Source organism: Meleagris gallopavo, chromosome 10, assembly GCF_000146605.3.
Source record: "Meleagris gallopavo isolate NT-WF06-2002-E0010 breed Aviagen turkey brand Nicholas breeding stock chromosome 10, Turkey_5.1, whole genome shotgun sequence".
NCBI lineage: Eukaryota > Metazoa > Chordata > Aves > Galliformes > Phasianidae > Meleagris > Meleagris gallopavo.
Window position 1 is genome coordinate 12756364 of NC_015020.2, and position 21853 is coordinate 12778216.

The window sequence follows — 21853 nt, forward strand, 5'->3', positions numbered from 1 at the left end:
TCCCATTTGATCTCTTTTTGGGACATCCTTAGTCTTTTTGATTGACAGGATATGTTTACCCTGATCCTTCTAGTAGGATATATATATATATTTTTTAGCTCTTTTTTGAAATCTTTAAAGTCTATTACCGTTTTATCTGATTATTTGAAGTACTTTCTGTATGCATGGACTTCTAAAGCTAAGCATTACTGCTATATAGGTCGTATCGTGTCATCCTGTCCTCCCCATCCTCCTGCACATCTGTGTTGCAGTTCTGTATGCTTTTACACAATGCCTGTTCTGTAGCCACTGAGCTTTAAAGGACTGGGTATCAAAAAATCAAACCACCAATGCAAATAGTTAGGACTTTTCCTAATGCTCTGCTAATGTAGAAATTCCACTGCTTGAGCTTGATGGTACTTTGCTCTTCTCAATCTGCTTGCAGCACTGCACAGAATGAGCAGTCAGCTGCGTAACGAGTACAAGGAATCAAATGATTTGGATATAATGGCATCAAGCCAGCACTCCATACCTTGTAACTTGCTGCTCTTTTAACATTGCCTCTCCAGTATCACAGCTTATGTTGTATGAGCAAACCTACAGAAAATCGCTGGGAGATGAGAAGAAATGTCAAGAAAACACATCTAGTTTTGTTGGCTGCTCTACCTCATTAGTGTATACCACAAAAGGGAGAAGCATAAGAAGATAAGAAACTAACTTCTTAAAAGAAAATGTTGTGAGAGTAGATGAATATATCTAGAAATAAATTCATTTTAAGAAATCTGTGCTACCTAAGAAAAAGCCACATAATGCCTTCAGTGAAAAATATCTGTAGCTAGTTGAGTACTTCTCACATTTGCACAAAAGAAGCCGAAGGCACTGACAGCATGTGAATAATATCTGTCCATCAGTGTTCCTTCACAGGTAGAAGGGGGCCAGTTGCCTTGTATCTCACATGCTGCTAAGTTGTGTTAGTTCTCAGTGGGAAAGGAAGGGGGCGTAAAGGTTAGCTCCCAGGTCAGCAGAAGCTGTATGCAATTAAAATTGAAAGACAGGGAGACCTCTTTTTATCAAATAATTCTATGGACATTTTACTCTGAGTGAGATGTTGCACCTGTGCCCATCAGGTATTAGTATTGAACTATAAATTGAGCCCTAATCTTAATACTTCTACGTACTGTCTAAAGATTCTTGGTAATGGATTTGGCTTAAAAAATACCACTACTATTGTAATTACATCAATGTCATTAAAACCCCAGAGCCAACTAAACCAGATCTGCTTGTGAGGCAAAACTCTTGTGTGCAACCCTTCCCCATACAATGCCAGGGCAATGGGTCACTTATATCTTTAACTATCATAGCTTTTTTGTTTGGTAACAAGGAATTGAAATGATAGAAAGGTTTTTAGACAAATTGCCATGCTTTGTCTAAACCTGAGAAAGCAACTAGATTTCTTTTTCTGCTATTAAGGAAATGTAATCATCAGGTGCCAGTGAGGATGAATCAACTTGTGTTCTCCCAAGTGCAAAGCTGTGATTTTTTTTGTTCTAATGGAAACTGCATCACTGGTAGTGCTGAGGGACAGAGAATGCAAGCCAAGATCTCTTGGATGGTTTCCTCACCTCTTAGCCTGTTCTTGGCAATAGGAGCAGCTCACAGTTGCGTGGTTATCTTGTGCATAGTCACTGATGAGCTGATGTAAGGAGATGGGCACATGTGTTCTTCTGTTAAACAGGATAGCATTTTCTTGGGTAGGTGCTGGTACTGGAACTTCATAGTGACATTTGAAGGAATGGCTCTAGAATGCTGAGTTGGAGAATGCATTCTTCCTAGTGCCTGTGGGTAGGGAGCATCAGCCTTCTCTAGCAAGTGCAGACCAGCATGCCAGACTTAAATGAGTGGAAGAACTGAAGATCTCTCTTAACTGGTATGAGACTCTTCAGTAGCTTTGGGATGTTGGTTGAAAAGACATTAAGAAGTTTTAATTAAAAACAAAATTCAGAACTCTGTGGGATAACATGCTGTTCTGACTTTAGAGCTTAGAATATTCAGATGCTAGATTATTTTAATAATGACTGCATTAAACAGCACAATTATTAATTATATGTTGGGTTTTTTTATCTTAACTGATATGATAATTAACATGTATGGTGTAATACTGGTTTCAGTAAGTGGTTATCAATACAGTAATAAAACTGAGAGCACTTTGAAGTGAAAGAGGTGAAGAGAAAGCATAAATAAAAGAAAAGTAAAGGCTGTGCTTTGCTATTATGCTCCTTTAATAATTCAGCTGTCTCTGTACTGGATAATGTTCCTGATGGTTTCACCTGGCACTGCTGAGTAGGTTGTATGCTGAATGTATTTGGGTCTGTTCTGTGTGCTACTGTGTACGAATAGAAGAGCTCAGTAGTAAATTCAGATTTTCACAGCTCCTAGTTAAAAATGTCTTATTGAAATTAAGAGGTAGTAAATAACAGAGAATATGGTGTTATTGCCTAGCTGCTGTGTAAGTTCCACAGACAGGAAGCATTGCAGCTCAAGTACAGCGACAAAGTGGCTTTAATTTTTTTCTTTTTAAGCAGACCCTCTTGCACCATTTTATTCCACAAATCTTTCTTAAATGCTGACTGTTCAGCTTCACATAAAATTGGCTCATTTGGAATGGAAAACTGGAAGTAGTGCTTCTTTTATTGTTGCTGTAGAAGATGACCATTTTGGTATTTCTGTAATGCAGCATGCCAAGTTGAAATAACAGGACACGTCTTGGTTGATGTAACGAGTTTTATAATCTAAATTTAAATATCTTCAGATAGTAATTAAAGACAAAAGACACACTCCTCTCCCTACTTCAGATTCATGCTCACAGCAGTATTTAGCTAGTGTGCTAGCTAAATGGATCTTGAATTATTTCCTTGGCTTTTAATAATAGATGAATTTTTAAAAAAAAAAGTCTAATTCAACAGAAGGTGAAATCTAATAATTCAAAACCATTTGGAAACATTGCTTACAGAATTTCAGTTTACAGAAGAAAATAGGAGAAGCACCACTCTTGTGGTTATTGTGTGAACTTCTTATTGCTCTGTTATTTTGAAAGTTTTGCGATGTGTCTCTCTATGCTTATGGCTCTGAACACTCACAGATGCAAAAAGTGAATTCTCATCTTTGTTCTTGCAGGAGCTGGCAAGCTGTGGTTGGAATAAAAAAGAGAAATACAGTTCTGCTCCAAATGCAGTTGCTTTCACCAGAAGATTCAATCATGTGAGTTGCTATTTTTTTTAAATTCACTGTAATTACATTTATATGTTTAAAACATCTGGTGCATTAAGTGTTCTGGCACATCCCTTGTTGTTGATCACAGCTGGTTATTTGAAAATTGCAAATAATTGCTTAAAAGAGTTTATTATCTTCAGCTAGTATAGAAAGATCACGGCTCCAGTGCTAAACAAATAGCTGTGTTGGTTTTAGTTTTGGATTTTTTTTTAATAGCAGCTACTAATGAATAAAATGAGGAAAATATTAAGCATTTTTCCCAGACGTATTGGTTGTCCTTTTCATAAAGATGGGAATAATCATTTCACATCAAAAGCTTACTATGTAGGATTTCTGGAGTCATGATTAGGTATTTCCTTCTGTTAATTAAATGTCTTTTGCTTCATTAGATGTTTATCCCTAGAAATAAGAGCCTTTTGTCAGTATGATTATCTTTTTAAGGTGATTCTGAGCAAACTTAAGAATTCCAAACATCAGTTGTCTAACGCTTATTTTTTAATTCTCTATTTTGCATAATTTTTCAGTTACGCATTTGAGACTTGTGGCTTTCTTAAAAATTTCTTTGTATAAAACAAGATTACAATTTTAGCCTTCTCCTCTGTTAAAGCTGCAGAACTGCAGCCATGTAGTTTGCCAGCCGCATCTCAAAACTGTAATGCCTTTTTATTTAATACCTTATTTTTGTCTTTCAGATGAAGTAATTCTCCTCCCCTCTTCTCTCTTCTTGTAAATGTTTAATAATGTCTCCAGTATAAAAGCTCTTTTCCAGACCTATTTATTTTCTGTGCCCAGAATCTTGGACATCTTCGTTAGTCATCTCTCAGTCAGACTGAGCCTCTGACTTTTTCAGTCTTTTGTTGTATGCTTTCACGCTTTCCATTATTGCTCACATTTAAGATTTGACCAAGCTTTATCACATATCTACACTAAGAATATTACTTAGCCATCTAATGATTAAACTACGTCTGGGATTGGGTTTGGAGAAGTTGCCTGATTCACCTCTTGACTGATGAAATGATGTTATGCCTTGAAATTCTTGTGACTGTAACATCATCTTCTGAAATCTGTTCCCTCCCCATCCAGTATTTGGCTGAAATTTTCCTATAGTTTCTTTAGAAGCTCCTATGTGTCCTTTAGAAGTTACAGTATATCCAGTGTGAGACTAGTTCTACACTGATAAACCAGATTCCAACACTGTGCTCTCAATTCATATTAGTTGTCTCTTTGAAGAAACATAGTGTTTTGCTCAATGTTCCAAAGTGCTTTTGTAGTAAGGGCCACAATAGTGTTCTTCAACTACCTTACTTACAATTTTGTCTTGGTATAACATAACAAGGAACTGCAGAAGTTGGCTAAACAGTCAACTTTATAGAATTGCAAGGATTGAAAGGGACCTCAGAGATCACTGAGTCCAACCTCCTTGCTAAAGCAGGTATGCTGCAACAGGTCACACAAGTCAGTGTCCAGCTGGGTCCTGAATGTCTCCGTGGAAGGAGGCTCTACAACCTCTCTGGCATTCTGTCCCAGTGGTCTATCACCCTTACCATAAAGAATTTCTTCCCCATATCAGTATGGAACTTCATTTGTTGAACTTCTAGGCTATTGCTCCTTGTTGTCACTGCACACCACTGAAAAGAGTCTGACCTCATCCATTTGCCTCCTGTGTCCTTTTAGATATTTATCAACCTTAATCACATCCCCTCTCAGTCAGGCTGAGCAGAGCCAGGTTCCTCAGGCTTGAAACATGTTAAAGAATTGGTATAATATAGTTCTTAGAAAGAAGTGAGGAGGGTAAGCCAGGTCACATGAATAAGCAATTAACTGTCTGCTAACTCTGTCATTACAGAGCCACAGTTTGAAAGTATCTAACCAGTCGAAGATGTTAAGGACAGAGGGAGGGAAGGTGTGCCTTGTAGAGTTGGCCAGAGCCACAGGTGCCTGTGACTTAAAAGTAGTTGTTAAAGATGGAACAATAGAATTAACATCTTAGTAGCATCTAAATAATGTTTAGAAAACGTCTAAATGCAGTATTCTTAGACTAGCACACAGAAATTTCATCTAGCAAAATTCCATTCATTTATTGCTGTAGTGTTATCTTGTCTCTCATTCATTCTTACACTGTTTTGGTTTTGTGATCAATTTAGATTTTAGCTGTTTTTTTCAAAGGTTGTTGCAGTATTTTTTTCTTCTGCAGAATGCTTACCAAATGTTTTTTGCTCTATTTATCGACTTTTGATGTGCAGTACTTTGTTCTATCTTAGTTTTTATAGAGATTCATACAGAAATGTCAACGTGCATGCAATACGGAGAGTACAATACCAGGAATAATTGCCTTTTTCTGCAACACCTTTCTTCATAACAGTTCACAGTCCTGTTTCTCTAGAAATCCTTGCTAACTTCTGAAGGGAACTTTGTACTTTCATTATTCCATGGTGCATGTTGGATAATTGTTGATTGTGACTGGCACTTTCACCTGTCGTCTTTTTCGACTGCACTGTCATTTGTTTCAGGGAACTTCTGATTGAAGGACAGATCAAGAAGAAATATTAAAACTAAGTGACTCAAAGTTGTGTAGTGTCTGAGTTTGTTCAGTGCTTCAGTAGATTGAAAGGTCTGTTCCTGTTCTTCAACTTTTTTCCACATGGTGAAGGAGAACCTTAAATAAAATGCAGCAATCTGACTAGCTTTGAGCTGCTATTTGCAGAGTCTCTTGTGCTGTTTCTCTGCCATCCCTTTTTGCCCCTTTGGCTTTGCATTTGAAGGCCTCACCAGTAATGATGCAGTCAGGAAGGGGCTGAGATTTGCTTATGAACTCTTTCTTGTGGGAAAGGGAGCAGTCATCAGAAAAGCAGTAAAGATACAGGCAGGTTGATGCAAGGAGAGGCTGCCTGTGGGTTTCTTCAGATATCCTTCATGTAGACATTTTCTATGCTGCGTGCAAATAGAGCTGCAAATTTTCTAGTCAGAATCTTTAGGTTTATAGGTAAGATTGACCCTATGTAAGCACCTTCTGTACAGTCATAGAAGTCAGATGTGCAACTCTGTCAGATAAAGATGTCTTCACTAACAATTTTTTGAGAGCCTTCTTAGTGTTGAAAGGTTTTCTTTTCTGTGGCCTCCAGCAGAGTTAATCATCTGTGTGTTATACAAAAAGTATTTGTATAATCACAGAGGGTGGTGAGGCACTGGAACAGGTTGCCCAAGGAGGTTGTGGATACCCCATCCCTGCAGTCATTCAAGGCCAGGCTGGATGTGGCTCTGGGCAGCCTGGGCTGCTGGTTGGCGACCCTGCACATAACGGGGGGGTTGAAATGAGATGAGCATTGTGGTCCTTTTCAACCCAGGCCATTCTATAATTCTGTTGATTTGTCCTAACTTTCACTTTCCTTCTGGGTTTCGGCTGCATTGACTGCTTCCAAAGATTGTATTAGCTTGTTACTGATGTTTTTAACATCTGAAAGAAATACATTGTCAGTAATCTGAAATTGTCTTTGGGAAATCCCTACAATAAGAGTGCTGTATATGTATATACAAGAGCATCTTTGCCATGTCTTTGAGTTTTGTGGATAATAATAGATTCGGGACAGGCCAGTTTGGGGCTCTGCTGCTGAGCCGAGGTCTCTCTTTTAACAGGTAGGTGGTAAGTACTTGGAGCCATTGCAATTCACCAGCAAATCAGTTGGATCAAGGAAAGTAGCTTTTCTGTCTGTTTTTCACATTGTCAGCACTGCTGCATTCAGTTGTTCCAGTTCTTGGTCTGTCTCTTTGACTACATTTAAAGGCAGAAGACTTGGAGACATTTCTAGGCCTTCTTTCTCGTTTCTTTTTTCTTCTTTGTTTCTCTTTAACATGTCTTTTGAAAAATTGTTGCTAGGTGACTCTTATCAGCCTGTTGGAGAAGCTACTTTGAAGGGTCAGAGAGTTGATAATAGAAGAAACAAGTCCAAGTACTTAACGACTGCTTGTGAGGTGGATTAGTTTGCCTCCAGCCAATGTTCCGAGAAGCTGCAGCATGCAGCTTTGGTGGCCAGGGGACATACCATGTGCAGGAACTTCTTCCAGGAAGTTTACATCAGTCTTTATTCTGGCACCGAGGAAAAGTCATCAGTTTTACTTTCACGTGCTGGGACTGGAGAGGAGATCAAAAGGCTGCAAGTGTTGTTTCAGTTGCAGATTGACATTCTTCATGTTAGTACTTCAGTTTTTGGCTTACTGAGACAGTACTTGGGATAACTTTTGATGTGGTGTGGGCCTACGGTTCAGAATGCCTCATTGTGGAGGGGTCATTCATTTCAATAGTGCTGTTCATATTTAGATTTGCCATCTTTTGGAGAGCAGTGGAAAGCCAAGAATTCAAACAGCATAGGCAGTAGCAGCTGGAATAAGAAGATACAACGGAGCAAGTTTTTGTCTTCCTTGCCTGGTCTACCTTCTCTGTTCTTGTTCAGCTGAAGGCAGTTCCTGTTGGGCACCTGCCCTACTTCTTGTGGGGTACAAATGTTTACAGCTAAAATACATTCAGTAGAATCATTGTAACTCTTGGCTTTACTGGCCACAAATCCATTTCGTCAAATTTTTGCTCACCTTTAAATTCCACTGAGCTTAAATGTGCATCGTGCATCTGTCTTTCCTTTTTCCCCCAACTTGCCAAAGGAGAGCCTTGAACAGCTCTCACGTTGTAAGTAAAAAGAACATTAAATCAGTAACAGCTGCTTCACAGCAAATTGATCTGCTGATAGCGTTTTGGAAACAGGAACGATTATGTGCAGTTGATTGCAGTCTACTGAGAACGAAGTAGTGTATTTCCAGCATTAGTTATGTGATAATTATATGTGGTGCCTGTAAAAACAGTTCGAGTTCACAGAAGAGAAGTCAGTGAATCATTCCATGCCAGGATCCTTGTATTCTTGAAGCATGTGTTGTGATGCAGTACTGCATAGATCTGCACATCTGCTATTAAGTTCCTTTAAAAAAAAAAAAGCAATTTCTCCACATAACTCTTAAAAAAAAAAAAAAACTGTGATCCCTGCCTATTGAAGCTTTTTTTCTGAAAGTTAGTTGTATCAAAATATACAACTGTTGAAATTGGTAAAAAAATGTGTCAGTGTACAAAATTGTCAAGTTTACCTATTTACTGAACCTTTGTTCTCTACTGAGCTTAAAAGAGCCAGTATAGCTAGGCTGGTATTCCAGATATGGCAAGCAAGGGACGATTTAAAATGCTTGAACTGTTGTGATTTGAGGAAAAATGCATTCAGAAGTTGAATCTGTTTTTATGTGATGATGGTGATAGGGAAGAATGTCAATACATAAATATAAGTAAGGGTTTAAGTGCTGTCTTGAGCTGATATCAAAGAGATGGATGCCCAAAAGCTGCGAGGAGTCTAACTGTTGGGTGGGTGGACAGTGTGGTGGGAATAAGATGTGAATACAGTGAGAGCATTTTACAGCAAATAACCACAGTATTTATGGAACCGTCCATTGCTAATGTGAAGAAAGAACCTGAATAAAATATAAATGTGATTCTGTGTGGCTGATTTGAAACAAAAGGTTTTGTTTAAATTGTTTATTTTTCAATATTTGGAAAAACGAGGTGGTGATTTATAAAGGCACTGTAGAATAGACCAGACAGAACCACTGGCAGTACCAATGAAAATGCATGAAGGAGGAGAGGAGGTGGTCAGATTGGAAGTGGTCAAGAGTTTAGTTCTTCCTGCTGCTTACTCTCACTGAAGGCACTGGACAACCCAGAGCTGAGGAGGAGGTTTGGAGTTGGTTTTGTTTGCTTTCTTTGTAAGTTCTTGGAAGCACTGAGACCCCAGTCTGGCTGGGAGTGGGATAGAAACCAGATTTCATTGAGTAAACAGGAGTACTTGTGTGGTACGGGGCCTGTGTCACTGTGAGACTGATGAACTTCCATAGACGTTTAGGCCAACGTGCCAAATGCTTTGTTTTTCTATTCTCATGAATATACTGAAGCATTGTTCCATGCTTTGAGCAAGAGTTTCTTAATTTGACCTACTGCAAACGATCTCTTTTTTCATCCAAATTCTGTTTTTCTGTCCAAAGGCTCATAAGTTAGAGAGCATTGTCTCTATGGGATTCTTTGCGATGCAAAAACCAATGTTAAAACTTGAGATTTCTTTGTTCTTCAAAGGGAAAGCATCTCTGAAGAAACATCTTAATCATTCAAGGGTATAGTTTTTCTCAAGCTGTGTAACTACAGCAGCACATCACATTGAGGTCTAAATTATTTTGACAATACTTTGAAGTATTGTTGAATACTTCAGTAGAACTTAGATATTTTGTAGTAATGCTATTTGCACAGAACCACATTTTACTTTCGTCTGGGTAACAGTCTCTCAGGAGACACTTTGGTGCTTTTTTTTATTGCTGTTGTTATTCTCTTTTTTTAAGGCAAAAAGAAAACTTGAGCTCTAAGACTTTTTCCTTTCCTGGCTGATATGACCCTGGATAAACAGACCAAAGGGAAGCAATGATGTAGGATGCTTGTAGGGTTTTAGATTTTTTTTGGTAGTTCTTCTGCTTTACTGTTCCAGACTTCGTGTTAGGACACCTCAGTTCTCATCAGATCAGACAAGTTCATCTGGAAATGTAGCTTTATTTTTTTTTTTTTTTGTGCTATTATTTTCATTTTTCAGTGCTTTTATGGGTGAAGACTTGTCATACTGTACAGAGTTAAACAGGATAGATAGGATTTTCATTGTTATTCTTTTAAATTGAAATTTTGGCAGGAACTTGGGCATGTACACAATGTTAGTTTACAAATAGTAGTTTAATATTAATCTTAAAAATCAGCAGCATGACAGATTGACAGCTCTTTGCATTAGAGAGCATACATTTCTTCTGTAGTTTTGCAAATAGCAGTTATGCTGTACCTTGCTAATTTGTGAATTTTCTCCTAACCTGTATTGGGTGCCTGAATAAAAGCTGCAGTGTTTACTACCTTATGCTAATTCTTTCCAACTGTTTTACTGCATATCTGAAGAAATGTATTTTCTATCATTCCTCTTTGTGCTGAAGCGTAAGAGGGTGGAGGATGTGGGGAGAGAAAAAGTTGGAAATGTTATCAAAACGTTTTCAAAGTATAGCTTTTATGAGGCATTCATATAGTGACTAAAAGCAGCAAGCATCCTTTGTGCTGTACTGAACCTAAGGACAGTTTTTGTAAGCCAACACTGTAAAACTTAACAAAGGAAACTAATAATATGCTTTGTATTAGCTGGGAATTGATTTAGCCATCAGTAAGATAGGAATAATAAACTCCATGTTGCAGCATAGGATTCTTCCTGTAAGTTCCAGTGTCCAGGTGACTCCAGTCTGAGTATGTTTCTTCAGTAGTGTTGAGAATTTGCCATTGTCAGTGAACTGTAAGATATTTGTGAGTTGAGTAGTGCAGCTTTGTAGTTGTGGAAAAGCAGAAACAGAGCATGTAATTACCAAGGTCTGGAGTGCACAGCTACCAGTTACGATAAGTAAAGAGAACAGCAAGATAAAAGGCTCTTCAAATTTAGTACTAAACATATACTGGATTTATTAATTTGATTTATAAGCAACTGCTTGACCATGTAATGGTAGATGGTATGGTGGGTGCAAATGAGCAGAATAACACAGCAAAAAAAAAAAAATCAGGTCTTTCATTAAAGTCTGTGTTATTGGTAGGCATTGGGTAGTATAACTTTTTGAATTCTCTAGGTTTGTTCATATGTTGTAGAAGGAACTTGAACACTGTGAGACTTTTGATGTATTGCTAGTGAAATGACAGAACTAAATGTGTAATGTTGATGCTCTGTTTCAAAAGGCCTGTTTTCTTTTTCAGGTAAGCTTCTGGGTAGTCAGAGAGATTCTACATGCACAGACCTTAAAAATAAGAGCTGAGGTTTTGAGCCACTATATTAAAACTGCAAAGGTAAGAAATTGAGGGGTGATGGTGGGGACTGTGGGATTCACCACAGTGAAGGATCTTGTAATTAGGTTGGTCAGTTCAGAAATACACATAGGTAAATATTTATCTGATACCCAGTTTAGCTGTGGTTTTATCTCCTGACATGATTAGATGTTTGGCTTGTGTGTGTAACAAAGTTGTCAGAAATATCACAGACCAAAGTCCTGAAATAGAAGCCTTTGTCTGCCAAAAAGGAAAAAAAAGGAAAAAAGCCATCAAAAAAGCTTTACTAAGGAAGCACAATGGTAAGTTATTTGAAATATTGTTACTTAAATAATTTACCAAATGTTTTCTAATGTTGAATAAACCCAAACATTACGTGTAGAGATGGGAACTTTCCAGTAGTGAACACAGTGCAGAGCTCTTCTTGGCAACAAAGCAGGGCCAGGCCTGTCGTTAGGTTCTGCTTTGGCCGCAGCACACTGAATGTGTCTGATGGCATCTACAGGCAGCAGTGTTTGCAGAAATGCTGCTGTTTCTGAGGCAGAATTCTTGACTAACTGAAGTCAACTGAATTAATCACTTAGCTGTGAGTTGTAAAATTACAACCTAAAAAAAGACAGCAAAATACATGGGGGTGCTTTTATGTCAGTTAATTTACTTGCTGTTTTGTCTTGACTTTGCTTACATATGGCTTCTAATATAAAGTTGCCGCAATTATTGCCATTTTCTGTTTACACCAATGTTGTTATCAAAGCAGCATGGTGCCAGAGGTCCCGTTAATTAACTTTTCAGAGAAGCTATAAATCCACTAGGCGGAACTTTTTGTGCTGACTACTGTCTGTCTGTTGTATAGCTGGCTGTCCTTTAATGGTATCTCATTCTATACATGCACAAACTAATTGGACTTAATAATTGCATTCTCCTGAAGTTCCCAGGCTATCCTGATTGGTTATGACATCTGTTTCAATGCTGGCAGCAGCTAGAAGACTCTTGTTTCTTTTTAATCAGCCACGTTGTTGTTCTGCATCCTTCTTCAGGACAGCAGATTACTTTATTTGGGAGCCAGTGGGGGGAAAAAATGAGCGACTGCTTGAGTGGTTGGACAAAGACAAGTAATGCCATTTAGTAGGAGTTGGGACTATGGTATATGGAATCATCTGATCTAGATCACTGATAAACAAAGCAAGGCCCCAGATGCGAGCCCTGGGGAATGGCATTGGTGACCAGCTGCTGTTTCCCCACCTCACCCAACAAAACACTGATTGCCCTTTATACAGAATGCTGAAGAATCCATCAAAGAATGGATTAGGTTAGATAAGTGGTTATTCAGTAGGTGTAGAAAGTCCCTACTGGTCAGTAGACTTGCTTAGAACCATGGAGTTCTGGGCATCCAGACTCAAACTGCTACTAGAGTGACCTGATATGTATTAAATGTGGGATTCCTGAGTAATACCTATGAGGACTTGGTTCCTTGAGGCCGCTGGTTGTCTGGCCCAGTGTTAAGCAGAGAGAGAATCATTTGCTGAGTTTCAAAGCCATGAGCTGGAAAACCACCCCGTAGGATCACTTTCAGCCTCCCTAAAAAATGTGGTCTCATACTCAGACTCTAGTTAAGCCAGTGTTTTCTAACAAAGCCTCATCTCGTAAGTGACCTCCCACTCAAGAAAAATTAGGTAAGATGAGTTTGAAGGAGGAAAAAGACTTAATTCACCATGTTTATAAAGGTTGCTCATATTCTTGTATTATGAATTAGTTTTAGTTTTCATACTCGCCAAATTGCCTTTCAGTCAGAGAGGTACTCCAGGTACGTTTACCCTGCTTGACTTCATCCTGCTTCAAATTCTGTAGGTGTTCTGTTGCAGCCTCGCTGGCTCCATAAATCTGTGGTGAAAAACGCACTTACAGGATTGAATGCTGTCGTGATTACATCATTCACGTGGGCTATCCTTTTTGGCATCTTCAGTTTGAAAATTCTCTTGAATGCTATGAATGGGAATGTGTTGGGTTTGACAATTTCTGGCATTTCTGATGTATAATGTACATTTTGGAACATATATTTTTGGCAGGGCTATATCTGGACTATGCAACGGCCAGTATCTTCTAATCCAAGGCTGTATAGAGGCAGTACTGGAAAATTAGAAAGTGCTGTGAAAGTTATTTGAGTGGTCAGCAGTTCGCTATAATTAAATGTTCATTTTAAAACATGAGGTATCTTCAGTTTGGATTGCAGCTTATTCTGTATTAACTGTGGACACTAATTGGAACATTGGTTGTTTATTGTATATTTTTGTTCTCAGAAACTGTATGAGCTGAACAATCTGCACGCTCTTATGGCAGTTGTGTCAGGCCTACAGAGTGCTCCTATCTTCAGACTGACTAAAACGTGGGCGGTAAGTGAGCAGTGGGACATTGAAGGGATTTTAATGTATTCTTAGAAAAATACAGCATTCTCTAGCTTATTTTCAAGCTTGCAATAATTATTACAGATAGTTCTAATCTTCTTGTACTGCATACATAATGTTTCTACTGCATCTGAGGTCTGTTTCCTGTTGGTATTTTTTTTTTTTTTTTCCATTCTGGCATTGAAATTCCTTTGAAAAATAGTTCCCTGCAGATTCTGCTAAATGCAGAGGCTTTTAATTTGGCCCGAAGCTATTTTGTATTTAGTTGCTGGAAAATTAAGAATGCCAAAGTGGGCCATATTTTAATCATTTAGGGGTTTATACTAGTGGAATTTTTTTTGCTATGGAGAACAGACGTCCAGAAATTAATGATTCAGTTTCCATAAAAAGATTTGTAGTTTCTCTTACTGATAGCTGAATCCAGCAATCTTCATCAGTTTTCAGGATGGTTTTCATAGTTAATGCAGCTGCTCTAGCCATTGTATTTCTTAGGTGGTCTTCTGTACAGTCGTGTAAGAGGCATTCTTCGGAAATGTTTTTTTGACATGTTTTTTGACTAGAATTAATAGTATGTTCATGTGATTGCATCTTCATCAGTTGGACATTAGGAGCAACTTTTGCTCATTGATACTTTTGAGTTGAGTAAACCTTGTTTGATCCAACTCTCCATTGGGTGGTTACCCAGTTGTACAAACAGATGCATTTTCAAGCGTGATGAAAGTGATCAGATGGCTGACGTGCTTCTCTGCAGGGGAAGTACAGATAGACCACTAAAACAGGGAAACAAACTAAACTTTCTCTGTAGACATACTTTACATATTATGCATTACAAAATGTGTTTCTGTCATTCTGCCTCCTTCTCCACCCAAGGTAGGAAAATCTCAATTATAGTGTTGCTCAGCTGATGATTACCAAAAATTAATTTAAAGCACTCCTGCTAAGATACTCATCTGGAATTCAGTGCACGTTTTGCTAACGCGCAGTACAGTAAGATGTATTCCTTCAAATCTCTCCAAGAAAACCTTAATGAAGCTAAGACTTCAGAATGTTCTTGAGGCAAACTTCTGCTTTTCTGGTTTTGTCATTGTGGTGCTTCAACCGCTTTACTTAGCAGTGATGAGAAATGGAATTGCGTGCATGACTCAGAATTCATACATACTGTTTCTGTATTAATATAAATTTGTTAGCTGCTGCCATGATTAAACCATTTGGATTTCTGATTTCTTTCCTACTTAATCTTTTACACTTTTTATTCCTCTTTAAAAGTGATTTTCTTTCGAAAGACTATGTTGAATTCAGTAATGATGAATGAAGATTAAGATGTAGGCAACATAGGTAGAAAAAGCAGTTATTTCAATAGTGAAATTAGAACTTGAGGGTTTATTTCAATTCTGTTCTGTCACATGAGTTGACCTTTATTTGAAAAAGAAAAGGGAATAAAAGAACTAAGTGTTCTGCACCTTGTAATTCTTGTACTATTGAGGATCTTGTGAGGGGGAAAAAGTGATTGGGAGGCTAGGACACCAAGCCTTCTGCCAAAATGTTCAATATAAACATCTTACACCTCCCTTTAAATTTTGGCTCCAAGCTGAAATGAAGCCTTTAATGTGGCTTTGCAACAGTAGTGCAGTTAGATGTTTCAAAAAGACATTGTTTAGTTTCTCAGTTTTGCTAAGAGAGCTCAGTGTTCAGTTATTGCTGTCAAAAGAAGGTGTTGGGATGGGGGAGAACAGACATTGGAGGAGACTCATGACTTTGTTTGTATTTTAAGTGGAGGTCACTGTAATACTGATAAGATCCACTAAAGTTGCTAGCTGATGGAACAATAAATACAGCCTGTATTCAAGTCTTCTGTATGCTTTCTATAGAGAAAAATGGATCATATCTTCACACTCTTCCAGCACATGAAGTATGTGGATGCTTATAGCTGCATTCATTTTATTATTTGTAGTTTGGTTAAGGATATTTATCAGGTTTTAATGATGTGATTTTGCTCTTTGAAAGACTAATTTGTTAACAGTTTTCAATTCAAGAATAAGAACATTTTGGAATTTGGGTTTTTCTGAAACTGGATTACTATAAAACTTGGTACTTCTGACAAGCAAACCTTAACTTTAAAGATCAATACAGTGAATAAACTGCTACTTTGAAATACTACAGAAGTGGACAAGCGTGTGAAATGTTGTATTTTAGCTAGATCAGTCATTGGAAAACTTGTTTTATTTCAGAAGGATTACCAGGACACCAAAGTTTATATTTGATTATTTCTTTAAAAGGCTTATTTAGATTTGACCATGAAATAGCACTTTTCTATATTTGTCCCTAAAGTGTTTATCCATAAGGAGTAAATGCTGTAATTTTAAGCAGTCATACTTCAAAACAAGTAACCAAAAAAGGGAGAGGGGGAGAAACAAAAGAATTAAATGCATGCATTTAAGGGTAAAACTTTGAGCAGTCATAACAATCAAACTTCATCTCAACTGATTCTGCCTTTTTTTTTTTGTAGTTATTGAGTCGGAAGGATAAAGCCACTTTTGAAAAGCTGGAGTATGTTATGAGTAAAGAAGATAATTACAAAAGGCTTAGAGATTACATCAGCAGCTTGAAGATGACTCCATGTATTCCCTATTTAGGTAAGCTGAAGTATTTCAAATGGGAAATACTAATAAAAAACCTTTCTGCAGTGATTACACAAACAGAACAGTGACACTTAAACGTACTTGAAACTACTTTAATACTTCAGTAAAGAATATAGAGACACCAGTTGGTTCTGTGTATTCTGTATTTGGCAAGAAATAGCTTCACCAGCTTCAGGAAGAAAGTTGCTATTAAACCTCACAAACACTTGAAGTTTTACATACAGGATCAGTTTTCTAGTAAACGATTTTCCCATATGTTGTATAGGTACGCTGACTTCTGGAGAAGTGCTTAAACTGTTATGCTTGCTAGCACTCTTCAAGAGCTAAATATTTGAATGTTACAGTAATGCTGGGCTTTAATTTATGAGAAGCTTTAAATCACCAGCCTCTGATAAATAAGTGCAGGTTCTAAGGTTTGGAGCATGCTAAAATCTGCAGCTATTGTTGCATTCAGTTATATTAAGATGACAAGTGTAACTGGATATTTACTACTGACTCATTTATGGGATAATTCAGTAACTGATATTCCTTTGTACCTGGGAAAGCTAGATAAATGCTCAGTATGAATTGTTTTGGCTTCCAAGCTGATCTAGTGTCACTCAATGTCTCAACGTTTTATGTTGTTCAGGGTGATTGTGTTCTTATAATGTAGCTTTTCTTTGGTACCGTAAGCTGTCAGTGGTTATACAAAATTCAGGAAATGTTTACTCATTTTTTTTCTTCTCCAGAAAAAAAAAATTATACCCCTGTTGATTTCAGGTGCTCTCGCACCTGAATTTAAGGTGATAGCTATGTTTCATTAAAACGTAATCTCTTTGATGGTTGATACTACTTTTTAATATTAACTTTTAAAAAATAACATTCTTTATGCTGTGATCAATATATTCATCACGATATTGCATCATCTCTTTCATTGCTTGATGTGAGCCAGGTTGCCATCATTTTTGCTTGTATCTAGAATACTTCTAAAGTGCATAATAGTTGCATTAAATTCCTGCTCTGGACTCGAATAGGAAGAAACTCTTTACTCTGCAGAAGTAGTAATAATTATAAAGAGCAGTCCTATAGAATTTGTCATTCTGTCCTCATTTTTCATTTCCATTTTACATCCCTCCCAGAATATTGGTAACTGTTCATGTCTATAATGGAACCTTGAAATACTCAGCATAAGCCTGTTTTGTCTGTAGTGTGTGTGTGAGAATTGACAGCATGATGCATGTCACACACTATCCTGTTTGTTAATAGAGCTATTAAAACTGGGCCTGAATTAAAAGGGGCCAAAAACACCAAACAGAGTGTAATGTAATTAAAAATAGCATTTTGTACTTTGCCCATTCATCCATGTGCTTATATACGATCTGCGTATCGTTCAGAAATGGAATTTCTAGCTTTCTAGAAGCTTTTTACCCTATATGCTATGATTTATTAGATATGAAGCCAGGCTCAAATTGTTTCCTTGCCAATTACAGAGCCTGAAGCCAGCCTGCTTTTAGATTTTTTCCAAATCTCGTGATACTCTGTCCTGTGCCATTATGGCTTTCTAAAACCTATTTCTGTGCAGAGAATTATTTACTCTCTGGTCTGTTTGTCAGGCATTTTTAACATAGTGTCTTACTACCTGCACGTCTATATTTAGAACATTGTTTTCCAAATTTTTAGGGGATTTTTTAGGTTTTCTTCTGTTACAGATGGTTTCCTCTTCATACATGAGAAACTCTGTGTAACTTTTTGGTTCAGAGTAAGTTTTTGGCTTGATTTAATAATTTATTGAAATAAATATTTTTTAGGCAGAAGGGGGGTTTAGTGCTTTGCTGTGACCAGCTGTAGTTAGAGTGTCTTGTGACCTGCTTTCCTGTGGTAGGAATTCTCAGTAATGACACAGAGTGTCCCCTGAGCCTATAGTTCTCATCAGAAAAAGCAAATGCCCACCGATGCGCTCCTCTAAAATTAATGTTGTAAGATTTATTACGTGTGGCCAAACAAACAAATTGCTTTGCAGCTACAGTCGCGATGAGTCTGCATCCGTCTTGGAAGGTCGACTGTGGAGTCCTACTTTTCTCATTTGATCAGAGTTTTTCATCTCCAGAAACACCGGAGTAGATTTGCAGGAGTATTATTTCTAACGTTTCTTTCCCGAGGAGTTTATACTGACCTGAGTGTGATATGGGACAGGAGAACCAAACTTGCTTGCTTTCTGTTTTAAGCTTCCCAGCTGCAAGTTACAATTCCTGGAAGGATGGTTTTCTGCTGTTACTTGTGGTATCAGAATCAGATGCAGGCATATTGCTGCTCCTTGTTCAAAATGTGTGCTGAGGTCTACCTAAATTGCAGTTCTGAACATGGTATGTGCTGCAGAGGGGATGAATCATAAGGTCCTTTCCTTCTGCAGAAAAGGAGGGGCTCCCTTCAGTGTTCACACAGGTGCTGAGGTTTCAGTTATCCCCTAAACTGCTCTTCATAATAGTGCAGAGAATCAAATCTTCTATAGTAACTTTTGGAAATCCCTTCCAGAGCAATGGTGGTTGAAGGGCATTGCTTGGAAGCACATATAAGTATTTCAGCTGCAATTTCCGGGACTAATGTTTTACCCTGGAGAGTTCTAGGTTTGTCCATGCAACCAAATGTGGACGTTGGATGTTTTTCAGTTTTTTGTACTGTCTTTGTATTATAGTTTAAAGCTTAACTGCTTTATTGCGTAGCCTTTGCAACGGAGGTGGTTTCTGAGCCACAGAAGTACAGATTGTTTTCTTACTGTGTACCACAGCTCACTGTGGACAAGACAAAAACGTTCTTCCATACTTACCGAGAAAGCTTTTCAGTTCCTTGCAGCAACAAGAAATGTCTTGATTGGGGAGTTCTCGAATGGCAAGTAAAAGCAGCACGTGGTCTGTGGGCTCCTAACCTGAATGTGAGAGCTAAAAGCTGTTCAAGGGCAATAAATGGGTGCAGTATTAAGTCTTCATTGTCTGGTCTGGGATGCGTTATCACTGCTGAATCACTTGGCCCATTAGAGTAATCAAAACAAATGGCAACTGTATTTACAATGTTATATTTTGCCTTGGAACAAATGCATTTTCTGAGGAGTCTCATAGAATTCTGACAGATCTGAGGGTGTGCAATGAAACAAGTGAGCCACATCATGAGAAGTGAGGTTTTTATTTAACTAAGCAGTACTACCGTGTGAAATACTTCCTTATAGCTGTCTTTCAGGATCTATATCCAGAAATGGGAAAACAGATTATTGAAGTGTTCATCTGCTGACCATTCAGCTACTTCAGTGATGTTGCTTGCAAATAAACTTTGGAAACATTTTTGCAAACTGTTTCAGGCTTTAACAGATTAAACATTTTCAAGGTCTGTTTGGTTATATTTGAACTGGCCGTACAGGAATGGTGAAAGCTCTGTCCTTCTGGGACAGTGCTTCTCAATGTCTAGTGCAATAAGCTTGAGGGATGCTGCTACAACCTCTTTGGGAAACTGCTGCAGAAAAGTGAGAGACAAAGCACGAAAACATAACCGTTTGCACTGCTTAGAACATTCAGCCCCAGAACTTCTGATAAGTGTTGTAAGCATTTGAAAGTAGAAGTTCATTGTGAGATGTAAACCAACTTGATAAAGAGGTGTTACATTCTCCTTCTTTGTCACCACAAACTGGCAACTTTAGAGGAGTTCTTTCCTCTTACGGTATTTGTGCAGTCAGAAGCTTTGAGGTATATTTGTAGTAATGCTTAGTTGACTTCATTCTGTAGTCTTAAATTAAGGGAGGCTGTTTTAGATGTCTAATAAGATTTAATTTAAAGGCTGGCTGCAAACTGATTTCACCAAGGGATTTCTGCAGAACACACCTTTCACTGACCGTGCTGAATAAACACATGCTGTTTTTGTAGCAGGCAATAGATTCTTGTGGTAAAACAAGATCTCTTCCAAGCAGATGAAATATGTAAGTTGAAGTAACTAAAGCTGACAGAAGTGTTCATTAAAGACCATTTCCCAGGTCATTTTCAGTTTTTAAACTTAACTGAACTGCTTTTCTAACTAGCTACCACAGAAAAAAAGAGTAGACTATAGGTGGCTTGAATTTTAAGCATCTGCAATTGAAAAAGCATTTTGTAGAACACTCAATCAATGAGGTCTGTACAACGTCTGTAACAAACAAATACCCCTTACATGAAGTCCAATTTCAGAACTGTAATCTTAAATAACATCTGTTAATATTCTTGCAAGTCAGGAATGAAATATGCTGGAACTGATTCATTTTTTTTCTCCTCCCCCCACCCTCAGCTAAACATTGTTGAAACTCACTGACTTCGATCCCTGTCCAAAAAGATGAACTACAACCCTTGAAGCCATACACGACCGATTAAAATATAGAGGGAATGTGCTTTGAAACCAAACTGCTCTTTTCTCTCCTCTGAATTACAAATGATGTTTTGTAGAGCTATTGGTGTTGATTAATTTGGGTACAACATTAATATTAAGTTCTTCTTTTAGCTGTTACTGTTTCTTAGGCTAAGTGGGACAAAGTTCTTTTAAAACATATGAAGTGCCAAAGAAATGTTTTGGTTACATTTCAGACTCTGATAGCTTAGATGAGCATTTGGTGATGTCATATTTTGGAAGTATATTGTTTTGGTGCAGTATCTTGTATGGCATTTGTTGAAGGTTGGGGAAGTATTTTCTAACCGACTTGTTAAATTACATATTAATCCCAGTGGAAGTCAGATATCCAGAAGGCAAAAACATTTAATATAGATAGTATTAGAGTAGTATACACATAGGGGAGGGGAAATATTTGTGTCATAAGAGCAATCCACTAGTTTTGGGTTCTCAGAGCTGATTCCTGATGTATGTCAGCAGGAAGCTACATTCGTATGATATGGGCTGACAGGTAGAAAACTTTTGTTACTGTTGTGAGACTTGGTTCTTCTCTAAACTAACACGTGTGAGTATCTTTCAGACCTCATCACTCCTAATGGAGGGGAGAATCTCCACATGTGAAGTCCTGATTTTATTATCGGGACTTTTCCATTTTGCCATCTAAGTTCAAAGTATCAAAAGATGGTTTTAAGTAGGGTGAATGATTTGGTTGTCTTGAGTTTTTATCATCCACTTCATAGAACTGTTCTTTTTCTTTCTTTGTGTAAGTGTTGAACAGAAGTTATGATCTTCAGATCTTAGGGAATTCCTACACCATTAAGAAATTTATGTTTAATTCATCACTTCATTTTGAAATAATTATTTGTAGCAAAATCTCCCTCTGTTGGAAAGCTAGGATGTCTTCAGTTTTTTAGGCAGCTTCTGGGAGTAAGTCTTAAACAGTAATGTGAAGTCAAATTTTCATTGCAAGTTATACCAACATTTTTAAATAAATTGTTAAATAACTGGTTAATTTTCACATTAAAGCAAGTCAATGTCATTTCACACATTTACATTTAAGGCTTGAACTGGTCTGAAGAAGCATAAGCTTTTTAAGTGATAAGCTTATATCTTTTCATTTATCTGGACATCTTTTTTACCAACCTTAAAGATTGTTTACATGAAGTATGTTGGGCTTGAACATAGATAAATACGCGTCACAAATGTGAACATCTGCTTGTGTTGAATGTATGTTTAAAAAACACTGTCTGGTACAGTAGAAAAGGTTTCTTTAATTA

The 21853-nt window shown here is 37.6% G+C and overlaps 1 protein-coding gene across 2 annotated transcripts in view; it reads left to right on the forward strand.

Moving 5' to 3' along the window:
- LOC100539868 (ras-specific guanine nucleotide-releasing factor RalGPS1-like) overlaps positions 1–20615 on the forward strand; it is a 41074-nt gene extending 20459 nt beyond the window's left edge. The window contains exons 5-9 of one of the 2 annotated variants that reach the window (XM_031554834.1): positions 3154–3237; positions 11090–11179; positions 13456–13548; positions 16067–16193; positions 20481–20615. In XM_031554834.1, the coding sequence (XP_031410694.1) occupies positions 3154–3237; positions 11090–11179; positions 13456–13548; positions 16067–16193; positions 20481–20494 (408 nt within the window). In that variant the 3' untranslated portion in view covers positions 20495–20615. The remainder of the gene's footprint in view (positions 1–3153; positions 3238–11089; positions 11180–13455; positions 13549–16066; positions 16194–20480) is intronic. The other variant, XM_031554835.1, reaches the window with a different exon arrangement.
- Positions 20616–21853: the final 1238 nt, after the last annotated feature.